The sequence below is a fragment of the Zosterops lateralis genome, assembly GCF_965231275.1.
Source record: "Zosterops lateralis genome assembly, chromosome: 1".
NCBI lineage: Eukaryota > Metazoa > Chordata > Aves > Passeriformes > Zosteropidae > Zosterops > Zosterops lateralis.
Genome location: NC_139762.1, coordinates 128,643,219 through 128,671,194, shown reverse-complemented (window position 1 = coordinate 128,671,194; position 27,976 = coordinate 128,643,219). Strand labels below are relative to the sequence as shown.

Sequence of the window (27,976 nt, the reverse complement as noted above, 5' to 3'; positions counted from 1 at the left end):
TTCATCTCTTTTTTGTTGTTTTTTTGAGGGGGAGGGGTTTGTGATTCAAAAATACTGGGTTCCCACATGGAATTCATTGTGTTACCTAATGATCTTTATAGCTATTTGTTTTCTTATTCTCTGCTTTAGCTGTTAATACTTATACCGGTTCCTCTCTTCTCAGTGATACTTATCTCTGTAGGTATACAGAGCAAAAAAGGGACCAGTGCCCAAGAGATAGAAGTCAGACATTTATCCAACATTAATTTGAAAAAGAGGGAAGTTACTTGTTACACTTGTATTTTTGCATCCCTGTAACAATTCTTTGAAGTAGTCTAGAGCAATCAGAAGAAAATTTTGCATATGTTTCAGTTATTGGCCTTGTTATTTTTCAGCATACTAAATGTACAAGTAGTTTACCTCTCAGCTGAGTTATGCCTATGTACAAAAATGTAAACACTACAAATCATTATAAAGTTAGAACTTATGAGTTGTTGACTACAAGAAATATTCAGTTGGAGTGCAACTGTGTTTGTACAGTGTTTGTCCACTATTTAAATGTTAAGAAGTGGTCAGTCATTTTTATTTTGCTCATGGAGCTATCACTGATGTTTTATTTTCACAAGAGTCCTACACATACAAAGATGAACCCAGGTACCTTAACCACTCTGACTTACAGGACATCTGCCATGTATTATCTTCCGTAGATTATGTTGATTCATCTAGCTGTGCAGATCACAACACTAGGGCTGACCAGACAGAATGGAGTTTTCATTGTTAAACAAATTCCTGTAATCAATAGTATCACTTGCTAATCAGAAAAGCATTTAGCAAAGTGGCCTTACTCTTTATATTTTCATTGAATAAAACATTGCTGGTACCCAATCCAGAGAATGCTGCCAGCAGTTATGGAGATGGGACAGTAGTTGTGTTATTCTGAGGCTGGGCTGGAGAGGGGAGAAGGAGCAGCTGCCAATAAAGCCAGTCATGTGGGCCTAGTTCCTACAGGGGAAAAGAAGCAGAAACAGTGAGAATTGGAGTTTACTGCTGATGGCATTTGAAAAGCTGCTCTACTGATCCAGACTAAAATAAATTGTTTGCAACATCCTGGCAGTCATAAACCACTGTTTGTTACACCACAGGTAGGTCCTAAGACTGCAGGGTGGGAAAGCAAAGGTGAGGATACCCTTGTTCTGGATGATATGTGTTATCACCCAGTATGGCAGAATGGGTACCCAGGATCATCTGTGTGAGGACCATCTCTTCTTGGCTAAGGGTGTCTCCTTCTCTCTTCTTGCAACGTTAGATTGCTCTTGCCTGGTTCTTTTCTTTAATTTCAGCCTTAGTGTCCCGATTCCATAATTCTTCCTCTTGTCCAGTGATAACTTGCAATAGACTCTCCCTCCTTTCTGCTTAACTTCTCATTCTTCTTTCTCTCTTCCTCGCAAGTAAGTGTTTTTTAATATCTCCAAATTTAGGCACATCCAGGAGTTCCATCATGGGAAGTCATGCTATAGGATAACATTTATTCTAGTACTAAGATCATGTCTCTGTATGTTGTATGATGTTGAGGAAGTTCTGTTTCTTTCCCAAAGGCTCAAGTGTTAACTTCTTTGTGACAAAAAGACATGTATTATACTATCTATTTGGTGTAATTAAAAAAAAAAAATAAAGGAAAAGTAGTTGTCTTTGAAAAGCTGATTCCTGTCTTGAAGTTTCACTTATAGAAGCTTAGCATTCTCAAAGGCCGGTGTTGTTGTTATAGACTCTCTTGATTTACCATGTTTTTGTTCAGTGCCCTCCTTAACATCTATAGCATCCTGTTCCAGATGGAGTCCATTGTGTCCCTAAGAAGCATTTGCCTCTATTTCCCTGTTGGGTACAATACATTCAATGGCTTTGTCAAGGAGGAAACTTCACTGAATTGAATTGGGGAAAAGGCAGTAAAGTGCATTAGGTCAGTGATAAACACTGCTGTGATTTCTACAGTATTCAATCACATCTCATGCATAGGTGAGGGGCTTTCAGACTACATCTAGCCTGGGACTTCACAAGCTTAAGCAGAAGAGGAAGAAGTCCTTTTACATATGTGCCGCAGGTTTTACCCCTATGAAATAGAGACATATATTTATCCAAGCTTGCTGTCTGTTTCCTTTTTAAGTTAGGATAGGAAAGATATTTTACCACTAGGCAAAACCTTTAATAATTGAAATGTGGGTAGATAGGTTTATTATCTCTGTACCTGGAAGCAGAAATCAGTGCATGCAGAGATCCAGTATGTACTAATAAAAATTAGCTGTTGTGTGTAAAATCTGCAAATATTTCTTAATTATTACATAATGTATATTCTTTAACTGCCATTTTAGCTTTTTGTAGGTCTCAGATGAGCTGTAAGTGAATAAATTTAACTTTTTTACTGTGGGTCTCAGAACTATGCTTATTGAGCAGCATGTAGTAACTGATTCAACATGAAATGCTTCTTAAAAAAAAAATACAAAAAAGCCTGACCCAGACTAAATCAATTTTAAAAAAGAAAAACTTTAAACCTGTGTTTCCTGTTACATGCTTATGGTTGTCTTTGGTTGCTTGTGATCTTACTATATTGTTGACCAACTGTTGTATTCTGCACCACCTGCTGAACGATTCATAGTGAAATTGTTTTCAGAAGAGGGAAGCAATTAAAATCATAACCCCTACAGTACATTTCAGCTGATAAAACATCACTTATGCTGAAGATAGAGAGGTCATGAATTTGGTTTATTCTGTTTTCCTGATTTTTTTTTGCTGCAAGGATTTCAAGGAGTTCAGAGTTCATGCAAAACATGTGTACTTAAGATTAGGCCAGGTTTGCTGTGGTTTAATATACCTTCATTGTTCTAGGAAGTGTACAACTAATAAATTGGAGGTGTAGTTAGGAAAATTGTTGATATGGAAAACCAGAAAGGGATGCTTATGTAAATCCCTGTATGTAAATTGTTGATATGGGAAATTAGAAATAAGGGTTTGTGTAAATGCCTATATACATATTACTTATTTGGGAAATGGCTATATTTTTATCCTTGTATAAAACTGGCATGATGCACTTTCTGAAAGCCATAATGTGCTTCATCAACACATCAAGGCATTAATTACTAATCCTTGTATTTTACATGTATACGTAAAATACATGTTTTTCAAAATGAGTTAACTGTAGAAACACAGTTTGCTTGGATTTCAAAAGTTTATCTGAAGGATCAGAAGAGTTTTGTATTATATATAGGAGATTGTTAATAGTAGGAACGGAATGCAAATGTAAACTTTTATATCAGCATGAAAATATTGAAGAATTAGGCTGTAATATCCCAAAGTACATTTAAAAAAAGGCAGTGGACAAATGTTATACCAGCAACACAATACACAAATACCTTGTGTTTAAATAATAGCCTTTTATATTTTGCTGCACCTAAAGATTTTTGTCTAAGAGTGATTTTGTTGTGGTTTAGGTTTAAATAAGTAAATTTGTGAGGGTAAGAAAGCCATTGTCACAGTGGGGAGTTTCATATTAGTGCGTACAAGCACATTATACTCATGGAATTTGGTTCACAAAGTCATGGTTATGCTGAATGAGTCTAAGGAATATCTAGGTGAACCTATTGCAAGTTATCAGGCTGCTCATGAAAGAAGAAATGAAAAATGCTCACTGTGAAGTACAGAGGAGAACAATCCATTATGCACGTGAAATTAGTATCATATTCTGTTTTATATACACAAGCAGATTTCCAAAAATATGTAATTTGGTGCTTTTATTTTAAGTAATATTTCACAAAAGACATAATCCAGTATTTACTTGGAATTAGACAAAGTATGAAAATAGACATTGGCTCCTACAATAATCTACTGTGGTGGGGTTTTGTTTTTTTGGAAAAACTGCATTCATATTGATGAAATAATGCCTTAGAAAGAATAATAAAATGCACAGTGGTTGTGGTTAGGTCTCTGTGTGTGGAAGGTTGACAAACAAATTCCTAAGTTTTAAGAAACCACATTTAATTTTGAAATACCACTACTGACATAACAGATTTTCAGTGTGTTTCTGCTAAGCACTTAAAGTTATAGGGGCTACTGAACGATGCCATCACACTGCCTCACTAGGAATGACTTGATCAGAATGGCTTTCCTGTCATCCTCATGCATCTGTGGTTACATATGATTAATCACTTAATTTTCTTAATTGCTAACATACTCCACTGGTGACAATGCAGTGTATTAGCAGTTTCAACTATTATTTGGATTTGGGCAGCACTAGGATTGCACTTCAAAAGAGATTGCATACCTATCATTTCCATACTCTGAGTTTGCAGTTTGGGATGTGCTACTTTAATAGTTATTTATGTTTAGATTATTAGCTTCAAAATCACACAAATTGCAGAATTATTAACTTCTCTGTGAAGACAGCAGCTGTATACTAAATTATTTTGGCCCAAGACAACTTGAACAGAGCAGTAAATTGAATGTCATATGCAAATAAGAAGCTTAAGCTTCAACGCAGCTGTATGAAATCAATAAAACAGACTACAATTTGTGATCATAGATTGAAGGGGAAAAAAAATTAAGATCTCCTTGCTTCCTTATTTTGAAAAACAGCGATAATGTAATGGTGAATTTTTATTATAGAATCAAATGAGCAGTGCACAGAAGGCTGTATTGTTCCCAGTATAGAAAGGGGAAGATAATTTTTTTAGTATTTCCCAGTCCTCATTAGCAGAAGATGAATGGCAGTTGGAGACTCCTCTGTTACTGGTCACAGGTAAAATTGAATGGTCTCAGCAGCCCCCACTCATTTCATAGCTCTTGAAGGTCTTGTTGAAGTTGAGTCTGACTGTTTCCAAAACTCAGCTCAAGACTGAAATACTTTCTAAAATTGAATGTAGTAGATTTTAAAGGAATGCACAAGGAATGTAATTCACTCAAAAATTCTTGTTACTCACTTGTTGGAATAATTTTATTTAAAAAGTTCTGTGCTGAAATACAGTGGTAAAAGGATTGTTTTTCTATCATCTTGGAATGTTATTTTTAATTTTTGTTCTTTGATTAAATTGAACAGTGGGACAATTGCTAATACTGATATGTAGCTGTTCTTTTTGAGGACTTAAATGTTACAACCTTCATCCATTCAGTAGATATAAATCAGTCCTATTTCCCCACAAGGCTGCTCATATGGATCTGATTGGAAATGCAATGAAGTTGATGCATTGATCTCATATCAACTTTGGTACATCTGGCTAAATTTAGGAATAAATTCATTTGCAGATCTCCCATTGAATTCCATAGGAAAGAGGCAGATGGGTATTTTTTAAGATTTGAAATGAAAATAATGCTTAATGTAGACAAACATGGCAAAATTGATACCTTTATTTTGTTAATTTCGATCTTAACGAATATCTCATTGGTCCGATTTTGATTGACCTTTAGTGATTTCTTTTCCCTTTTTTTGACATTACAGAAGAGCACTAAATCTAGGAATCCTTCGAGACCCTGGATCAGAGGTTGAGGACAGACAATACCAAATAGATCTTCAATCTATCAACATTGGTACTGCTTATTGGAATCAGTTGAAACCAGAGAAGGAAAATGGAAAAGGAGGGGTTTTGACAGAGACTGAGAGAAATTCTCAAAATCCAGCACTTGAATGGAACATGGCCAGTAGGTAAGGATGTTTTTTTAAAACTTACTCTTTTCTGAAATTACATAGCACAAACACTGCAGAGAGCATGCACAGTGTACCTGAATCAAATGATTCAATACTGGGTTTGCTTTACATTACAAGCACATTTCCCTGGAGTTTTGGATTACACATTGGAAATGCATATTACTGTTGTTACACTGTACTGTCTAGTTACTGTGGACCTTTGCTTCCATTATAAGCTCTTCTCCAAGTGATTTACTGTCTGTCCATAAAAATAACTCCAGGGCTGAGACTTCAGCTTGTCAGTCTCTATAAGCAATGGGAGGTTCTGGTTTGGATTTTCATTTGGTGTAGGGTGTGTTTTTTTGGTGGTGGTGGTGAGTTTTTTTTCTTTTTTTCTAAACTTCTTTTGTTTGCATTTTTACAAAGCTTGAGTAAAACCAGCTTGGACATTTCTAAATTAGAGAGGGATAAAGTAGAACATTTCCTATTGATTCCGAATCGATTTTTGCACTTCTGTTACTAAAACCAGATGAATTTTGAGAATGAGATATTTCAGCTAAGTCTCCTTTTTTGGGTATTGTATATGTGCACACAAAGCCCCACCCTCTGGTTAAAAAGGGTTTAAATACAAAGCATGCATACACTTGCCTGCTAGTTTAAATTTTCACATTTTCAAATATAAAATTGGGAGGGTTAATCGGCAATTTGGGAAGATTTTTAATTTTTATTTTGGTTTTAATATAGTTTTTTATACTTAAAAATTAATACAAGTAGTGCAAAACTAAACTTTTACAGACCATGTAGCAGATTTCAGTTTTCAAACATAGGAATAAGGTTGGATGGCCAAGAGCAAATTTTCAAAAGTAATTTTGTGGATTTAGAATAATTTCTGCTTGTAAATGTCTCTTTGCCTATACATTTAGCTATTTATTTTCACATAAAAATCCTTTCTATCTAATTCATGCAGAAACAATCTGATTTTTATGAAAATTACAGTTCCGAAGATACGATTCCTATCCAAATTTAGGAATGAGTTCCTTAAAGTGATATAGAAAAACAGGCAGAATCACCTGGAAAGAAATACCTTTGGTTTAATTTTCAGAAAAAGGGGACATGAGAGAGGAGTCAGATTTTTCTAAAGTGTGGCAAGTAGCAAAGGCTGCATGAGGATGGCACACAGACTGAGCTTTATAAGTGATGTATTGATGCAAGGCCAAGAGGGCAGATAAGCTCACTCTGGAGGAGAGCATGCAGGAAAAAGATGTGATCAATAATAAATTCCAGTTTATCATTGAAAAATAGAGGGCAGGAGAAAAAGTTCTAACCAAAGAAATGATAAAATGACAAGGAATCACAGGAGTGCAGATAAAAATTTTAACACAGGAATACACTCTATGCTTCATTTATAAGATCAAGTGGTTCTTTCCTGTCTTTTAAAAATTTATTTTTTTAACTCATATAATTCCATAGAGGTTTTTTATTTTAAATTCCTAGCCTTAAAAAGTGTGTATGACTTTCTAGTTGGGCTTTGGTGTACGACAAGTTCCCCATGAGGTTCTTTCTCACAAAAATTCCTTTGGAATATCTTGAAAAATAAGATTACTTTAATCTCCAAAAGACTTGTCACCAATTTGCAATTTAAGCTAACATAGCAAAACCAGCCACTGCGAGATTGACTTTCCTTTTCCTTTCCACTGGTGACTGAAATCCTACTGCCAACACATTCTGGGTCTGAGCTTTATGGTTATAGATTCAGATAGGAAGTTCAGTGGGATTCCTGAAAAGCTAACAGGACAAGGGAAGCAGCTGTTACAGACAATCTTGAGTTCTCTTTTTTTTTTTTGCCCCTATAAGCTTGGACATGCTTCCTCAGCAGACTTCCAAAATGAAGTTTTATTAGAATATAAATAAGTATGTTTAAAATTGCTTTTGAATGAATCCTCTACTTGAGTTTTAATTTAGAACAGTTGTAATTAAATACATTAGGTTTTCTTTTCTGATGTGCAATTACAGAATTTTAATTCCAGCTTGTTTTCAAGTAGAAGTAAGAATACTTTCTTACCCTTTTAGTTTTAAATTTTACATATTTACTACAGTTTTTTCAGGATCTTTGCATTTTTGCTGTATCTGGGTTTATTTTATGACCTGTGGAAGTGATGTGCTGAGAACCTGCACTGAACTCTGCCATCCATGGTACTATTTCCAGCATGTGCTGAAGAGAGCGACTGCAGGATGTTTAACATGGTGCTCCCTGTTTCCAGGGTTAAGTTAATATTAATATTTGCTGCAAATGCCACAAAATCTTTATGCTTTGATCTAATTTTGATACCTATTTTGATACCTATTATGAGTTAATCTAAAATCATATTTAATTTATTTTGATTTTAATTTTTAGAATTCTTTATGTTTCTTAGACATGTTTAACTTGAAACATAATGAATTATTTTTGGTGAGTTATTTTAGGGTTAATTTCTTTGTTTGGTTTTAATATACTTCTGTTTGTTCTTAGCCAGTGTTATGTTATATTAAGATCACTGGGTTTAAAGATTCTACCTTGAAATCTGTTTCCCTCATTTTTGTAATACTTTAATGCTATGTGGGGCAGTATAGAATCCAACCTATATCCAGGTTTTTCACAGTGATTTTACAGAAAACTTCAGTATAGATACCAGCCATTCCTTTTCCATTCCCATTTGTAAAAACATTACTGGATTATTTCGAAATCAAATCACAAAAAATTTGAAATAAATTATATTGTAATTTAATCTACAATTGAAAATTGGCCCTGTTTTAAAAATTGGCATGAAAACCAAACAATTTTAAGTGGGAGATTTATCGATATCACACAGACAAGTATCTGAAGGCTTTTTACATAATTTATCATTTAAATGCTTTAGCAGTCTTTACTCTGAAAGTAAATCCTTTAAATTTTCACACCACTTTTTCTGGAGTTCAGTTCTTCTAGTACTTAATATGTTAAAGGGTTGATTCCCCTCCCAGCCTTTACACTGCAGTTTGGAAAGCAAGCTGTCATACTCTAAAAGTAAGTTGTTGAACACTTGCAGGTGTTCAATGTAAGATTCTTCAAGCGGGGCAATAGTGAAATGCTGGTGTGATGCCTCCTGTGTCTCTGCAGGTCACCCCAAGGAGAATGGGGGAACTGGAACACTCTGCTAGGGTTGGATGCAGTCTTGCAGAAAAAAAATGTCTAGATGCTGTGCTGTACTAAGGATCAGGGATCATAACTCTTTCCATTATGAAATGTTTGTACTTCATCATAAATGTTATAAAAAGCTCCCTAATGGTGTAATATATAAAAAGAATATGGGAAACAGTCAGACAGTTCTAATAAGGTTATGTACAAATGAAACCTGTCCACATTTATTCCCTTTACCAAACAGCATGTGAGGAACTGGGAGTACTTAACCAAAAGAAGTTTTCTTGATTGAAAACTGCTTTTTCAGCTTGCAGATCTCCTCCTCCCTCTCCCTCCACTCAATGGAAAAAACAACAGCCCTGAAGGAAATAAAGAAATATATCCTCTCTGGAGGCCTCGCCCCCATCCCTGTGCAATCCTTCTACAGCTCCCAGCAGCAACTTCTGCTTCCTGCAGCCTGAATAAACTTTGTTTAAAAAAAAATAATTGAGCTTAAAAGCGTTACTTCTCTGTGTGGTAATGAATTGAGTGTGGCAATATACTGTGTTACAGTTTTGTCCTTGGCATACCACCATCTGGAACAGCTCTCATGGAGTACATCAGGGAGCCAATGATCTGTTGTACAAAACTGAACAAAATACCACTGCAAGGATCCTCAGAAAGGTTTCCTGCAGATTTTTCTTTGAATAGTTTTCATTTTCATGCTTTTTTTGGAAAGTTCTTGGCAGATTGCCAAGTTCTAATGAGAAAGACCAGAAAAAAATTGATCTGTAGATCTTTGTGTAAGAAAGTAGAGGCATTCCCCATGAATCTTTTGGAATAAAATGCAATGCACTTTTTTTTTCAGTAATTTATTTTATTTGCTGTCTTTTGTGGTACCTGATGTTGTGCTTCTATTCTTACTGTACAAAACCTTTCTCAAAAAGATTGGGTATTTTATTTTTTTATACTAATCCACTGTAAAAAATGCTGCACAGCATTCTTCATAAGATAAAAGTTAGTTTTACTGAGGTCTCACAGTACAAAAGTAGTAATTCTTTACACCTAGGTAATGTACACTTGTTCATTTTCTAATTTTGGTTATTAGATGGTCCTCAAAACATTGCTAAGCTATTTTACTGCCATGTGACGTGTCTTTGCAACACCTCAGAGAGCTGAAAGGATGTGAATTAGTAGTTAGATATATATCCTAATGCATTCCTAATACGTTTGTATATCAGGGATTAGCTGATTTAAACAGCTCCATGGGAAGCCTGCAAGACAAAATTCTTTCATAAGTCTCAAGTTAACATGCTGTCTTAAATAACATCTTTTGACATTTTGCATGCCTCAACAGTACTAGAGAACACTTTGACTGTGTGGCCTATTTCATGCTAATATGTTTTTTTCTTTTTCACATCACAAAATTCTCCATGAGGACTCATCTTTCTGTAGCTAGTAAAATTACATGGTGCAAATGTGCTTTTATTGTTATTCATGTATTGAATGCATAGAAGTTTCTCTCTGAGTTACGAATTTTTAAGTATATAAGGGCTCAAAGTCCACATTCAATAAGGTATTAATAGAAAAAATATTATTAATAATAAGATAAACATTTCCAAATTTCACATATAGGGTTTTTTTAGCTATTACTGGCTATATTTTCTATTTTGCTTAGTGTTTTCCACATGAGAGTCATAGTAGTAGGACTTAGTCCTACTTGTGCATTTTCTCAGCTTATCCAGTCTCACATCATCGTGTCTCCTTAATTAGGGCAACATCATCTCTTTGGCAGTCTTCCTCTTAGTATAAACTCAACATGCTTCTGACTGGATATAATCAAATACTGATGATTTGATTTGATGTAATCAAATGTTGTTGCTTCCATTGCAGATTTCTGTTCTTCACTTTTTTTTCTCTCTACTTCCCACAACATTTTTTGTCATGTTAATCATTAGATGTCTTTGTTTTCACGGTACTTCCCGACCCCCTGTCTATCCATTTCCCTTTTTGCGTCTTCTTTCATTTGCTTTGACACGTCTACACTCCCTATGAGCTCATAGGACCTCACCATGCCAGTTACCAAGACCAAGATCATGACCTTTGATCATGAAACTGATGTTTTGAAGAGGCACTTCCTTGCTCACACCTCCGTGTTATAAAGGTGTTTGCTGTGAACATTCACGTTTTAATTGCAATGTTTTATTCTAAATCCTCAAAAAAATTAATTTCTATGATACTGTAATATAAAAACCATGAGACAGGTTGGCACTCTATGGATATCATTACCTATGCTGCTGTTAGTGGTTCACTTTTACTTCCCTGTCTGTTGGTGTGTTTTTTCTTATATTTAAATTGTAAATTTAAAGGACAGGGGCCATTTTCATCCTGTGCTTTTGCAATGTGAATCTGTGGTCCATAACCAGACTTTATGTTATTGTGCAGATAGAGCCCAAATTCTGCACTAAGGCACCTCCAAACCTTATCACAGTTGCTTAACTGCCTTGTTCCTTTGTGTTAGCATATGGTCGTTCAAATGCACTTACTTTTAAGTGTAGATGATCAACTGCTTTAACATCTCTAAAAATACTAGCTTTTCCTTTTTTTTCCAAGACAAATATATAACAGATGCATAAATGAACCACAGAATGAATGTGCTGCAGACATAGAGCCATCATTACACTCTTCACAATCAAGTTTTTTCATAAGCTCATGTGGTGTACACCTGTGTTAAGTTAACGTTGCACTTAGGTGCAGTGTGGAAGACTCAATAATTCAAAGTGGAATTTGTTTCTTTGTTCCTTTTGTGCTCTTTCTCATATCCTCTCCCTTCATTATTTACTGTGCTCTGTTTGCCTTCTGTTTGTACTTACAATTATTTTCCTAATACTTGATTTGGCTGAGGTTCAAATTCACCCACAAGAAATTCAGAAAGTAGTAAGTAGAGCCGAACAGGGATAGCACATAAGGATGATTTTAAACAGAAAATAAAGTAGTAATCAATATATATTACCAAAAATGTCCTTTAAGATGCAGTGTACTTGGTATCTACTAGTATAAAGTATGGAAATTAAGAAATGGGAATAAAGAGAAGCTGAAAAATAATTTGATCAGTGCTTGAAGAGTGCCAATTGAGGGTTTGAGGTTCAACAAATAACTTTACCATTTCATAAGTTAAAATCATACTTACTAGCATTTCAAGAAACTTCAAGTAGAAGTTTTCTAGTACAGCTGCATGTTCTTTCATAGAATTGTTCTGATATTTCATTCTTTCATTTTCTGAAAAAAAAGGGCATTTCTTTCTCCTGCCATTGAGAAGGGGAAATAGGAACTGTGTAATTTGGTTTAAATCTAAAATGAAAATGGTGGCAGGGAGAGAAACCATTTAGAACTCCAAAATCTAAGACCGTTTTCTCAAGTTGAAGATGTTCACTGGCCACTAACAAGTCTGATTTCTAATTTGAGGATCTAATGAGACAAACCTTGCTTTAAAAGCGATCATTAGAGATCAACATAGATATAGCTGACCAATATGTTAAAGCTTTTAAGGTAGGATGGTAGTTTTCTCCACTCACTAATTGGCTTGCTCTTAAGCAAACTGCACACTTCTTATTGTGGTGTGAAGCCTTCTCAGCAGTGAGGGTCATTTGAGGCAAAAGTTTATTAGAGTTGTGCTCTGCCAATACTAACTCTGTGGCATCTGCTCTTTACTTCTGTATACTGTAGTCTTAAATAAATTTGAAAACTTTAAGGCCTACCTCCACTATATAATTTATATTCCCTTATAGATCACCATTCTTTCTACATGTTTTGAGGACACTTTAAAAAATTATTAGTAGAATTTGAAGCATCAGAATTGAAATAGACTAAGCAGTACAATGAATTCTGTATCTTCTGCAGTATGAATTTCATATCTTCTGCAGCAGGCTGAATTCCACCTCAGGATATGATACCTATTTAATTTATTTCCAGCCTAACTCTTGCTTTACAAACCATCAGCATTTAAGATTGTTTGCTTTTCTACAGAATCCATTACAGAACTATTACCAGACTGTGCATCTCAATGCCCCTTCTTAATCAGGAGATTTCAATACCTATTCCTTGTGCAGTCAAGCAATTCCTGCAGAGACAGGCAAATAGGGGTATTGGTTAATAACACTAACATGGATAACTCTAGCTGATGGTAGGGACTAATTCTTTATTGCATAGTTCATGGCTCACTTGTGTAATTTACACTGATGCCCAAACTGCCATGTTTCTATTAGAGGTTGCAAAATTAAAGGTAATACAGTGAAATGTAACTAACAAATTGATGGTGAATTCTACATGGATCTATATATTTCTTATCTGAGGCCATATAGTTTGTTTTTTAAACTTGGCTCATTTCACAGTTGACAATTTTCTATTTTGTAAACATAGGAAAACTGAAATCAGAACTATAACTTTATGATGATTTTTAGAATTATCCTTGGTAAAATGCAGGTATTTGCTGCTGCTACAAACAATAGTAGGTAAAAAGAATTAGCAAAAACTATCTTGATGGAAGGAGTCTCCCTGGAATTTGAAGTGTATCCTCTTTTAGAAGCTGAACACCATCTTGATCTCATTACATTTTTTTCCCCTCATCAGAGGCTCTCAGGTGACTTGTTGTGGCAATAGTTTATTTGACCTGACCCAGAAGATTCTGACCATTTGGAATGTGTTGTCATAGGCTATTCGTGATCCATCTGTAACAGTTGTGCTTCTAGGCTTACTGTTTGGTTAGAGGGGGAAAAAAACAAAACTTAACACCTGGCTGGAAAATAAATGTAATTATCAATTTTAATGACACAAATATTCTTGGTAAATAAGTGTTGATATTTAGCTGAAAAAACGCCAAGAACAAGCAGTGACAGAAGGCGTGGAGGAAGACTGACATCCCTGTTTTTCAAATGGTTCTGAACATCTTGGACAATAGTTACTAATTTTATGTGGGAGTTCTAGTGTTGCATGGTATTTGCTAGTTTAATCTTTCACTTATTTCCTTTTTGTGTAAGTTTTGTGCATATTTCTTCAACACAGACTTCTAATGCAGAAATTCAAATACTTTTTAGGCTTCAGAACAGCCATTTATAAAGTGAAGTGCTTCCAAAGGCAAGTTTTTAAAATAATGATAATAAAGTTGGCATCTTTTTTAAAATTATTGTGTATAGTGGATTAAACAGAGAAGAAGCAATATCAAGTGTGAAACTTGTCTACCTGGAGATAGGTTGAAGAGTCAAATATTTAGAAATACTTTTCCTGTGAAATGAAAACCGAAGTCTGGCTTCAGGATTAGAATTAATATGATTTACAGTAATGATATTTAATGATCATAAGGTATCAATCAAATCCCAAACTAGTATTGAAGAAAGTTTTTGCTGTGTGCTGGATGTAAAGAATAATCTAAAAAGTTTTTGCCTTTCTACAATGTATAATGTAATTTAATCTTTACTTTTCTTTCCCTTTGTTTCCTAGCATAAGGCGGCATCAGGAAAGGAGAGCTATTTTAACTCCAATTTTAACAGATTTCACCGTTCGAATAACTGCAGCTCCTGCGATTATTTTTACAAAAATTGATGCTGCAGAGAATTTACACCCAGAGGTTAGTACAGTGTCAACAGAAATAGCACAGTTTTTAATATGTGGATAATCTGAATATTTTACCAGTCCACCATTTGAAGTGTTCAGATGTGTTTTCAAATTTCCAGCTGGAGAAGGGTCACGAGCTGAAATGTTCTTTCTCTGTTGGAGAAAGAATTTTTGTATAGCATTTGATATTAAAGGCGGTCCAGCCAGAGGTAAATAAACCTATTTTCAGTTCCAAAAATGGGAATCCTTTAATGATTTCCAGCAATATTTTTTATAATTTTGTGGTGGAAAGGTGTTAAGAAGAGGTGCAACATTAACAGAACATTGCATTCACAAGCTTCTCATAAAGAAACCTGAAAATGCAATCTTTATAGTATCTATAATAAGAAAGTTAAGCTGAGTTTTCTTAGCCTGATTTCCAAGATCCCAAGTTGTCACTAAGCATCCACTTCCCTACCTTTGCTGTGGGTGCTTCCAGGTACTCAGATTTAACAATCACTTTTGCTGGTGTGTTGTTCAGCTAGTTAATGATAAGTCTGTGAAGCAAGTTACACACAAAAGGTATTGGCTGACTTTTTGACATTAGTTTGTAGCTCAAGAATATTTTATATGGAGAAAATATCAAAGTTTTTGTCAGCTCACAAGGATAATTTCCCTTTAAAAAGCTACCTCCTGGGAGGAGCAAAATTGGTACAGGAGTTTAAAGGGTACTAGATGTGTGGAACATTTTAACATGCAGTGGATGTACATTGTTGGAAAATAAAAGCTAGTGGCATAGAGAGAAGAAATCAACAGTTTCATATTTTGTGTAAAGGGTCATCAGAAGGGCAGATGGAAGAGTATTCAATGTAAAAAGGAAATAGCCCCAGTATGGCTAGGATGTATGGAAGTTATTCAAGTTTAACAAAAAAAAAAAAAAAAAAAAAAAAAAAAAAAAAAAAAAAAAAAAAAAAAAAACCACCACAACTTGAGCTTTGCTAATGCTTATGTTCAAGAATGTCAGTGTTTTCTGTACATACATTCTTCTTGTTATCTATTCCCTGGATGACATTCCATCATGAAGGGAGAGGTCTAGTTTAGATTAGAGCTTGAGCACTGTGCAAACTTCTCACGAGACAGAGTAGTTCTTCTCCCCTTCTGCACTGGCTCTGTTTTTCATCTCTTTATTGCTTGCCAACAGTGGTGAAGGTCTTTATTTGTGCTAGACACCACCAATAAAGCAGTGGCAATTCAGCTAGTGTTGCCAAGGTATTAAGAATGGCTTACAGGCAAAGAGAAATCAATTATATTGGCTATCAGTGAGTTCCAACACATGATTTCATTATAAATCAAGCAGAGTTTGTGTTTAAATTTTAAAAAAAGAAGTACATCTTTTTCTTGGAAGGCAAGGAGAGTTGGAATCATTGCCAAGGACACTCTGACAGCCCACTGATACTAGCAAGAGATGGAAACAAGGACTTGTGCATAAGATGCTTTCTTGCAAAGTTTGCCTTAACAATTCTGCTGTTGAAAGCCATGCAAAGAATAAGCCACATCCTTTAGAAACATAACACACCAGTTTCTCCCCAAAAGACCACATTTGTACTATACATAACCTTATATATAACATTAAGTATTGACTACAACAGGGAACCACAATACAGTTATATAGAAGCTGAAAATTATTGTCCCAATAGCTGTTACCTAATATTTTCCCTTACTTTCACAGGAAATTTTGGTCTGTGGTCATTCTTTGGAAGTGAATATGACAGCGAATTTGGACTTCTTCCTCAATGTGGCTCAAGTGCAACTTCTGCAGCATCTGGTACAAACTAATATGGTTGGACTGGAACCTTCCAGTAGCACCACTGAGGTAGGTTTTTCCCTGGTTTGCAACTGGATTTTTAAAAAGTCCATCTCCAAAGTACTGTAGCTCTGAGCAGGTGTTTGTACCATCTAGAAAAAATTGTATAGGTAAAGGAAATACCTATTTTGTTGTTTGTATGGTCAGTTTCAAAATGCATTCTGATGTTGATTTAAGAATAGAATGAGTGTTAACAAGAATATTACTCAGTAAATTCTATTATTCATTATAGTGGTTCTGCAGCATCTTATGTACAAGGAGAATTATCTTATGTGATGTACAAGGAGAATTATGTAAATGATGAAAGAAACAAATTTTTGGGAAGTAGGTTTTTGAGACTATTTGGTGTTGAACTTTTATCAATCTTTGGTATTTTCTTGTGAGTTCACATGCTACATTGTCCTTCACTAAAGCTAGTAAACTAGAAATTTTTCTCTGTGCCTAGTAACCACTACTCACATTAATTGTCTTAGCAACTCAAGTCGCTAAGATTCAGTCCACCTCTGAATATTTTCATACTTCTTGAACAAGAATGCTGATATGTACATCATGAGGGATCCTTCATCTGAACAGTTAATCTCTCCTTTTTGTCTGGAATATTAGTGATCAGCAGCCATCTCTTGAATTTTGTCATTCTTTATTACTGGGTCTTGGTACCTCATTTTGTATTGAAAGCAAATCACTGTGACAGACTGGCAAGTTTAAATTTCACACTTCTGGGCTGATACAAAAAAAAAAAAAAAAAAAAAAAAAGGAAAATATATGGAAAACTTTTGCCCTAAGGAAAAAAAAATTATTTCTTGTCTTGAAAACCTGCAATCTAGTCAGGCTGACAGCATCTTTAAGATAGTAGGAGTTAATACATGACAAAGCACTAATTCCACTGGAATGTCTGTTGGACCTATTGAGGTACCTTCACAAATAAGAACAAGAGTTAGGGAAAGAGTTATTGAGCAAGTCAACTATTCCAAGAGTCTGGCTAATGGGAGACCTGGAGATTTTCTCCTTCCTTTCCTGAATCTCACAGTTTTCAGCATTGCACATGAGTCTGGGTGGAAGCAAGGAATGCTCTAGAGCAGCCAAACTATTTACATTCCTCTCTTTTTACCCTGTCAAAACCCCAGGAGTTGTTTGTTTGTGCTAATCTGGGCATCACATCACCCCCCCATTCTTTTATCACTTCCCAAGGATAGAGTGAAATAAAGGACATTGTTTTATTAACATTGGGAAACATGAAAGATGTAGAAAAGAAATGCAGTGTATTTTTCTTTTCCTTGGATACTTTACAGACACAGGGCCTCTTTTGGAGATGAATACTGTAAATTATATATAGAAATTTCTTCAATAAATTATTTGTAGAGCACTGTTTTCCCATTGTCAGTGGAATGGACAGAATCAGAAGATTTGAATAGATGCCAAGAATTTAAATTTTGAGTTGGCTTTGTGCAGAAGTGCTGCATGACTTACTTGGACTATAAAAACTTAAAAGGAATTTGCTACAAAATTTCAGAAAGTCTTTTGTTGACTAAATCCTGAGACACTTATTTGCCCTTCATTGATAACTCCCTTGCATCACTGCTGCCTTGCATCACTGAGGTCACCTGTAAAGAATAATGGGGATATTTCTGGCTCAAGGTGTTTTCCTTGTCTTTAGTAAGCCATAGAACTACATCTGGATTTACTATACTGAAATATAAATCCATTGGTTCGTTACTTTTTGTCCAGTTCTTCTTCAGTATTGGGTAGCTCTGTGTGCCTAAGTGAAGCCACCTCACCCTTTAATATATGCACATTTATTATTTTTATTATTATTATTATTGTTCTTCTTTAGTCAGCAGAAACATAATACACTGATTGTATGCTGCTGTTTTTATCTTAGTGAATGAAATCAGGAGTCTGCACATAGCTTTTCATACTTCACACCTGCATAATATTTCATTGCAAGAATCAAAGCATAATTTAGGTTGAAGACACTTCTGGAAACCATTCCTTTGCTCAAAAGAAGATTAATGTCCAAGCTAGATTAGGCTTTTCAGGATGTTGTTCAGTCAAATCTTTTTTTACCTAAGAGGAATGACCATCTGGATAATTGTCCTGTGCTTAATTACCCTTGCTTTGGCATATTTTTGTCTTTATATCCATTCAGAATTTTGCTTGATAAAACCTTCAGTCATTGCCTCTCAACATTTCACAGTACCTTTCCAAGAACAGTCTGACTTAAGCTTCCTCATAGCCCTGTTTTAAGTAAATGGAAACAGTAATTAGATGACCCTCCATCATCCTTATCCTCTTTTTCTGTCTGAAGAAACCTAGCTCTCTCACCTTCTCTTTATAAATTATGTGCTTTAACCTTTTAATCCTCTTGATGATCCTCTGCCCATTCAGATTTGTCAGTTTTTTTCTTCTCCTGTTGAGCTCAAAGCTAAAGACAGTACTCCAGATGTTGACCCACAAATATCTCATCATCTCAGCTCTGATCCAGTGGCTGTGCTGCTGCTAATGCTTCCCAGTAAATACTCAGGTTCCCACCCTACAGGGACAGGCTCCTATCACATGTTCAAGTTGGTGACCAACAGAACTCTTGGGTTTGTTTCTGCAAAGCTGTTCTGTAGCATTGGCCTCCAGCCAGTTTTGATTGGGGATTTTACCATCTCACAGATTCACAGAATCAATTAGGTCAGACAAGACCTCTGAAATCATCGTGTCCAGACTTTGACTGATCATCACCTTGTCAGCCAGACCATGGCAAGTGCCACGTTCAGGTCCAGGACTCGGTCCTTCATGAGGACTTTGTCCTTCATTTTCTGTAAAACCACTTCTCCATTTTGGCAATGTCCCTCTGAATGGCAGCCCCTACCCCTCAGTGTATCTACAGCTCCCCCCTGTATAGTGTCATTTTTCTTTGGATATGTTTTGTGTCATTGCCTAGTCTTTAATAAAGACATTAAACATGACCAAACCTTGAGAAGTGTCCATCAGTAACTGGAGTTTAGCTATACTTTGGAACATTGACCATTACTTTCTGGTTTTAGTAGCCCAGTGTGATTTTTACCCAATTAATAGTCCATCCATTCAGTCCACATGAGTGTTTGAATAAAAGTCAGCTGTGGAAAACTGCCTAAACTTGGTCAACTTTGCCAATGGTAAAGCATATGTTACCTGGTACTCTGTCCTCAGAATCAATCACCCCATCACAGGAGGCAATCACATTGGGGTAAGGCATGACAGTCATCAAAGTAGCAACCCCTTGTTTAAACTTGAAAAGTGTGACTTCCAAATGGACTGTATTTGGTGGTTTACAGGGCAATGCTGTAAAGATAAGTGTAGACAAAAAAAAAAAAACAAACAAAAAAAAAAAAAAAAAAAAACGAGAAAGAAGTGATTTATGTGTAAATCTTTTCTTTCTTGAAGTGTTTTAATATTCTGTAAAAAGTTTCATGCCAGGTTTCCAGTGCTGTGTTTTTTTACTTATTATAAGCCCTAGCTTTATACCATTTTGTAAATCTTTGATGCACAGTGGGCCTATTGTACTGACTTCTTCATAAGGCATAGTCTATTATTGCAAAGAATTTTGCTTTGATCTACTTGACAGCTTTAGAGTAAGGACACATATGTGCTATTTGATAGATTACCTAAGGGGCAAAGAATGTTGCTGCCTTTTTGTAATTATTCACTTCTTCAAAATTAATATATGCCAAATTCTTAGAAGAACATATAATACCTACATGTGGAGAACAGAAACAGAAGTGCTAGGAAATAAAATGCAAATATAAGAGTGAGGTACCATTAATGTCCTGATTTTGTTCACTGGTACCTCTAATATTATAAGTGAAATATCAATAAAAGGGCCACATTTCCTCCTTCTTAGAAGAATTTTTTAATATTCTGGTAAATGTATTTCCAATATAAATGATAACTAGTTTTACTGCTGTTCACTGATAAAACAGGTGAATTTTCAAGGAGTTCATTTCTTCATCTGGCTAATCTGTTTCTTGATGTCCATCACTTACCACCTGGAGATTTTTGGCAAGACTTATTTGTCATACTATCATTTAGAAGCAGAAAACACAAGAGCTCCTCTTTGAAAAAGAAATTAAATACAAACCAAGACACATCTTGATCTGCTGCTGACAATGTAGGAATGCATGAGTAACATATCTTACTGCAAGTCAGTGAATGTTACACTCCCCAAATATGGCTACTGAGGTCCAGTAAAAATTGTCAATTTTTACTTTCCAATAAGGTTGAGATTAAGGCTAGACTTTTGAAAAAAGAATTGATGTATACAAAAATAATTTTTTTTAAATTTGTCCTAAAGATTGTTCTTGTCTAGTAACTATCTTAACTGGAAGCATTGCATGCAAAGAACAGTTACTTCGTATCTTCCTTGAAAAACAAAAAAGGTACTTAGAAATGCTTACTTTTTCTTCACAATATCTCTGTGAGGATTATGTCTCTAGATGAAGAGATGATGATTGCTTTTAAAATTCAAGGCAACTTGAAACATCTGAAGTATTTTCCAGAGGATGTCCACTGAAAGCATTCACTCACTTTCTGTTCCCTAGTGTATATTTTTCCTTATCTCCTCCATCACAGAATGGGTAAGATTGGAAGGAACCACAGGGGATTCTCTGGTCCAACCTTCCTGCTCAAGTAGAGTCCTTCAGAACACAGGGCCTAGGATTGTGTCCAGACAGTTCTTGACTATCTCCAGTGAAGGAGACACCACACCCTCTCTGGCAGCCTGTTCCAGTGCTCAGTCACCAACAGTAAAGAAGTTCTTCCTCATGTGGAATTTCCTGTGCATCTCTCTGCCCATTACCTTTTGTCCTATTGCTCAGCAGCACCAGGAAAAGCCTGGCTCCATCCTCTTGAAACCCTCCCTTTAGATACTGACAGACATTGATAAACTCCCGTCTCAGTCATCTTCTCTCAAGTATTTCCTAAATAGGCCCAGCTTCTCAGCCTGTCCTCACAATTGAGGTCTCCCTCATCATCTTCATAGCAATCCATATAGCACTGGACTCACTCCAGGAGCTCCACATCTCTCATGTACTGAGCAATCCAGAACTTGACACAGATCTCCAAGTGAGACCTCACCAGAGCTGAGTAGAGGGATAGGATTGCTTCCCTCAACCTGCTGGCAATACTCTTTCTAATGCACCACAGGATACCTTTGGCATATTTGGCCACAAGGGCCATTTCGTTGTCCACCAGGACCCCCAGATCCTTCTCCACCCAGATCCCACCAGGTCACCCCACGGCCTGTGCTGGTGCCTGGGGTTGTTCCTCCCCAGGTGCAGGAGCTGCATTTGCCTTTGAGTTTCAGATGGTTCCACTCTGCCCATCTCTCCAGCCTGCCCAGGTCCTTCTGAAGGGCTGCACAGCCCTCTGTGGTATCAGCTGTTCCTCCCAGCTTTGTGCCACCAGTGAACTTTTTGAGGAGGCATCTGCCCCTTCATCTGAGTCAGAGATGAAAAGTTAAACAAGATTGGATGCAGTACCAACCTTTGGGAGACACCTCTAGTTAAAGACCTCCAACTAGACCCTGTGCCATGGATCATAACCCTCTGAGACCTGCCATTCAGCCAGTGCTCACTTTGTCTCATCCCTGTTTCTCAGGTTATGTAGTCTTGTTTGTTTTCTGCTAACCCAAATGCATGTTTCCGTAGGCTACAAGTCAAAGCTATCCTATACAGTGTGAAATTCAGATAGGTATCTAATATACTAATAAAAATAGCACAAGCTCTTTCTTGAAAGAATAGCGAAATTTATCATCTTCTCATTCAATCATGCTTATTTTCAAGTTTTTAATTGCAGAGAGGGATGCAGCACTCAACAATCAGTTTTTGAAAATACGTAAAAAAGTTTTCACAGTTTAAATAGAAATGAAAAAAAATTGTCCCTGTTTTGGATTCCTCTCTGACCTCCCTTGCCCCTGGCTGGCATTCTTTGATTTTTGCCTAAGCAATGAACACAAAGTTCTTCAATGTACTTGTTATTATATTTACATCTTGCTAGCCATTAGAATACAGTAGGTCCTGCACAAATTTGATGCTTACAAAGTTACATTCCCCAGAAAAAATACATGAAAAAAATTCTTTTTGTTAAAGTGCAGGAGCAACTGCATTTAACAACTGAGCTCATGAAGTATGGACTCAGATGTGCTGGCAAAACAGCCCCACAAAGAATGATCTGAGACTTTAAGTGTCTGGTTGGAATTTTTTCTCCATAGCTGATGCATATGTCAAGCATAATTTGCAGTCAGAGCCAAGAGGCAATGGGCACAAGTTGTCATTCACCTGGGGGAAGTGTTGAACAAAACAGGGAAAACCTGGTGTAGGCACATCTTTGTTTTCTTTCAGAAATTCCAGGCATGAGCTGCTGGCTAATGTTTTCTGCTTTGTTAAAGCCTCCCTTTAGGTATTTGACTTTGAACACTCTTCCTAGGCTTCATAAGTACTAGCTGCAGCAGTGTTTGTCACCTTGGCCGATGATATTCTGCTTCTAGACTAATTATTAGCTGAGAAGCATCTAAAAGGGAGAAGGCGTAGAAAACTCATCTATGGCAGCTGATTCCTTCCTAGCCTGGCTAAATCTGACGGTGTACTGATTTCTCACATTAGACATACTGCAGTAATATTTGCAGAAGGTATAAGTCATTCTTTATTTCTGCAGATGAGGCTTTAAAAAGCTTTTCTGATAAGTTTTAAAGCCCTGTAATGTGTTGGCTCAGGAAGTCTGGAAGAATATGTGAAGTATTTCTCTGTGCTTTCTTTAATTATGTTGGGCTTTTTTCCTCAAGCATCCAATTATATCTGCTTTTAGAGAACAGGAGTCTAAAAAGATCTTTGTTCTGACTTAGTAGGACTGTTATGTTCTTCATTTCTGTTTATGGTGATGTCATCAACCTGTTGTTACTGTAACTTCATTGTAAGGTAAAGAACATGGTCAGCAGAATATATGTACAGAAGTGCTGTTACAGTTGCATCATACTTAAAATTTGAAGGAATGATAGTTAATGGAGTTTATAGCATTTTTTTCTTGCTGATGGTACTTCAGCAGAACAGACCTTTGAGTGATAAGCAATTTAATTACACTTTAGTCAAGGCTGTTAATTACTTGTGTGAAACATGAAAAAAACTGTTTTGTTGAAAACAAGCATAGATTTGTTTTCCATTTGTATTTTGCATAGAAAAAATAGCAGAAAACTGGTAAAACAAGTTCCAGATAATACTACTTAAGAAGCCAGACAGGCAAAGTGTGAAATGGCAGATCCACATGTTGCACAGATGTTGTATTGACTGGATAGTATTCTTATGGAAAGCTTGTGTAATTGGAAGTATTTTTAGTATGTTGAAACAAACTTGGAGAAATTGGCATTCCATTTGTCAGTTTCTTTTGAAGAAGCTGTTTATCTTCTGTCTTTTAAATACTTTAATTTATTAAATGTAAGGTAATCAGTGTTAAAGAGCCAAAACAGTCTTGGTTTTTGCATTTTATATAAATCAGTTGAATTTAGGTATGTCTTGATACCCTAAAATGTGTTGGCACATTACAAAAGCTAATGCTGTGTAAAGATAACTTCCTGAGGGTTTCAAAACTTTTTGCAATATGCATTTCAAAACAGAGCAGACTTAGTCTATGGTATTAGAATGCCTCAAAACCAGTAGGTATTGAAATGTTAACCAATAAAATATTTCTCAGAAAATTTTGTTTTTCTTGCACAATTACTGATCAGGTCTTGTGTATCTGCTCAGTTCTGCCCATGTTTTAGAGCTTTGAATTTTCATTCCAGGGAATAGCAAGTCATGCACCATGTAGTACCTTAACTTTGATGTCCTGGGCTATGAGATGCTTTTTGGTGGATCTTCACCACCTTAACTGAAGAATCACAAATTTATTGCATTTGGAATTAATATGTTCCGTGTATCGATAAAATTGTTTGCAACAATCTCGTGACCTGGGATTTGTGGACTGCATTTTTGCATGAATAATTAGTGACTGTACCTTCCTTTTTTAAATGATTGTATATTTCAAAGAGTAAGCTGTTATAAAACTTCTAACTAGGTTACTGCTGCAATAGGACACGACATAAAGATGTTTGACTCCAGTCAGAAGGCAGCAGAAATCAGAAGGCTTTATTTACAATTCATTCAGCTCTTTTATAACGTGCTGCGCTAAGAAGGAACGTTATCGGTCCATAGGACTGACACCTCTCCCATTGGTTCAGTAACAGAAATAGCAAACAACACCTGTTGTTATGGGAAAGGAATATTGTTTGCACAAGGTTGTTTTAGGAGAAAGAAAACTGTTGAAAAGTTTCCCTTGGGAAGAGCTCAGCAATTCTCAGGCTCTGAAAATACTGAGTCCACAGGTTACAAAATGAGAAGTTTCAGATACCAAAAATGAAGTAACAAAGTAAAGAGAAAGTAACAAAATTAGGATTATTTAAATTTGAAATACTTAGATTCTCAAGCAACTTGACAAGGGTTAGCTTAAAATTAGGCTCAGTTATTCTCACTATGTTGGTTTTATGGATTTGGAAACAATGGAATGTATCCAGAGAAGCGTTTTCACAGTTGAGAAGGATTGCAGAAAGCTGTAGTTTCTAAGCACATACCACACCTAGATCCCCAAAGTCGCTCTAATCTGTGTCACTGGAGTTAGGAAACATCTTATGCTTTCATTCCTGCATAATGAGGCCATTTCTGTGTGCTTCAGATTGAGACTGTGCCTTGTACATCCCACATTTGTAAAACACAACTTCCATTACCTAAAAGCTCATAAATATTTGATAAGGAAGAATTGCATTTCATGTCAATCTGTGTGATGTCCTTTGAATGTGAAAAGGGAAAATTAAGAAGTAGGAGACAAAGGAAAATCTGTTTTGCTGTAAAGATGTGACCTTTAGTTTCTATCCTAGAATTACAAGGAAAAAAAAAAATGTTTCAAACTGATTGTTGCAATGAAAATGGCTCTCTGAAGAGACCTTCAAGACTAGATTCTGCAAACAAAATTAAAGAGAAAAAGTGTTTGTAGTCTCTCTTTGACATACATAGGAAAATTTTTTTTACAAATGAAGTGTCTCTTCAATAAGAATTTGGACTTATGTAGTTGAGAAAGATCAACAAACATGTTAAATAAGATAGATATTCAACTGACAAAGTAAAGAATTCTTAGTATAGTAAAACCAGACTTGAAATTACAGATTCAAAGTGTATTTCCTTTTTGCTAGAAAGAAACCGGTTTTTCCTGCTGATTTTTGGTGTCCACAAGCACACAAACTATGTGGGGAAAAAAATATGGAAAGTTGTATCCAATAGCTGCTTAAGCACTTGGTGATTCATAACCAGTTTCTATGACATTTTCCTTAATCTTTCTGTGACCACTTAAATAAAGGTGAAAAGATGTCCTTGCATATCAGGATTTCACATAAAATACAGCTGGGAAGGAATTTACCCAATACAATAATCTACAAAGAAGTCCATAAACAGTATTCTTCCAAATACCCCTTGCTTCAACACTAAAGGATATTTTGTGTTGTTAATGAAAGGAAAAACACAAGTATTTTGCTAGAATACTGTGAAGCTTCATATCAGTAGTGTTTAAAGACTCTTATGCTGGAACAAATCTAATGGGAAAACATTTCATTGTTATTATTGTTATTAATTGTTGTTGTTGTTTTCTGGGAAAAATAAATTGTAACAGCAAAATAAAAAAGTTAAAGTGAGCTGGGAAAAAAGCAGACAAAAACCTTCAAGTGTTGGTTTTCCTCTATGTTCTCATCAATACTAGTTAAAGACTCAAGGTTTAGGGATTTTTTGTTTTCTCTTTTGTTATTTTTCCAAATGTCTTAACATCGAGCACAATGGGATAGAATAATTTTTATATGAGTTTTAAGTGGGGATTCAGTCCACTATTTTTTCTTTTATGCCTACAGTTGTTGATTATCTGAGCCAGACCTACTTGTGTCTGCCCAATGAATTGCATTTATTGTCTCATACTACTCTTAGTGAAATAGTCTGAAAGACATAAACATTCTGTTCAATCTCTGTATTCCATACCCTGCCTAACAACATTTTGAAGATAACTTGTCGGCGATTGAAGGAGAGATGGGGAGACTGACTATGATCAGAATTTGATTTTACTCAGGTTTTTTAAGAACTTATATACCATTTTGGTAAGGTTAATATTTTTTACTACAATAATTAAGTTGAAAGATCATACAAACAACTCATACATTTTTCAACATCTTTATTCTAGGGGGTTGATTGATTTTTCTTCTGTAAGCAAGTTTCTAATCTCCTCATAAGCTCAAAATTCTGTTTGTCTTCGCTAAAGCATCCTAGTCACTAGACTAGATATGCTAATTAAGTCTGAATCTCCACAACTTGTGAATTACTTTTATTATCATTACTTCCAATATCATTATGCTTTCTTATCCAAATTAAATAACTAAATGGTGCATAAAGTTAATTTAAAACTTCACCATTTCTGATCATTTAATGTGTTGTCCAGAATAATCGGAAGTGTTCATTACAGAAATAATAAACATATTGCCATTAAAAAGGTTCAGAATTCAAACTTTTCTTTAGATTAGAACACGTGCAAAAAATCATATAGGTTCATTTTGGGAAAAAAATTAATTAGAAAACCATGGACTGTGTAAGAATTGCTATAGGTTAGCCATAAATAGCGAGTATGGTTGGTTGTTGGCATATATGCAGGACAAAATCACTGCAGGCAAGACGGTGGCTCATGCTCACCCCAAAGAGAGAAGTGTGAGAGAACACGTGCTGGGACTTTCTCACAGTGTGGACATTGGATGTGTCACAGTGATGATTTGCTGAAGCGTCTGACGAGGAGAGGAAAGTTGCAGTGTTGGGTCACACGATGTGAGACTGAGGGTTCTGCGTTCTTTGATCTTGACTAATCTTCTCCTCTGAGTCATCTAATGCTTGTATACAGGAGAGTTTGATGCTCTTTCAACATTACCTTTAGACAGCACCAGTTACGGTTTCTTCCCTGCATGGAACATCACCTGCTAGGCAGTGTGGAAAACTTGATCCTTGACAGGAATTACAAACACATGGATTCTGTAATCTCCTTTGTTTTAAAGCAAAATAAGATTTTTTTTCTTCCTTAAAGACGACAAATATAAAGGGAAAGAATAGAAGCCAGTAAAGAATTAATTGATGGTATAGCCAGTGGGCAGTGAGCAATTTTAGATTTGAATTTCCCTGTTTTCTTTGTGAGAAGAATCCTCACTTTTTTCCCCCTGGCATTCTCTCACAATAAACAATCTTTTCATGCATTTTAACCTATTTCTAGAAGTAAATAAAGCTAATATAGTCACCCTGTATGTTAGTCTTCCTCAAACAGTATTGTAATATTTCATGTTCTCAGCCAAATTAGAAAGGTCTCAATATTAGTTAATTTTTGAATCTGCTTTCTAAAAAAAAATGTAGTGTATGATGACAAACCAAAACAGCTATTGCCACTGAGGGAAAGCCATTATTCAGTCACTTGTGATGGACCAGCTGATCACCTAGGCATAAATATACTGCTTAGCTTCATATTGATTTTCTTTAGGACAGAATTACACTTCAGTACTATCCTGTTTATTAAGCAAGGAGGTATAATTAGCTGAGTCTACTGCTGGTCATTATATTGGCTGCCATGCTAATTTTTCAATTTTTCTGGCCATCTATAGTCTGTTTTCAGATTCAGGTAATGT

General features: G+C 35.7%; 1 protein-coding gene across 10 annotated transcripts in view; it reads left to right on the top strand.

Annotated features, from left to right (window-relative positions):
* The window catches only part of VPS13B (vacuolar protein sorting 13 homolog B), a 438,627-nt gene that overhangs the window by 279,910 nt on the left and 130,741 nt on the right, over positions 1–27,976 (top strand). For all 10 annotated transcript variants that reach the window (XM_083871399.1, XM_083871402.1, XM_083871397.1 and 7 more), the window contains 3 exons: positions 5,462–5,665; positions 14,280–14,406; positions 16,102–16,245. In XM_083871399.1, the coding sequence (XP_083727525.1) occupies positions 5,462–5,665; positions 14,280–14,406; positions 16,102–16,245 (475 nt within the window). The remainder of the gene's footprint in view (positions 1–5,461; positions 5,666–14,279; positions 14,407–16,101; positions 16,246–27,976) is intronic.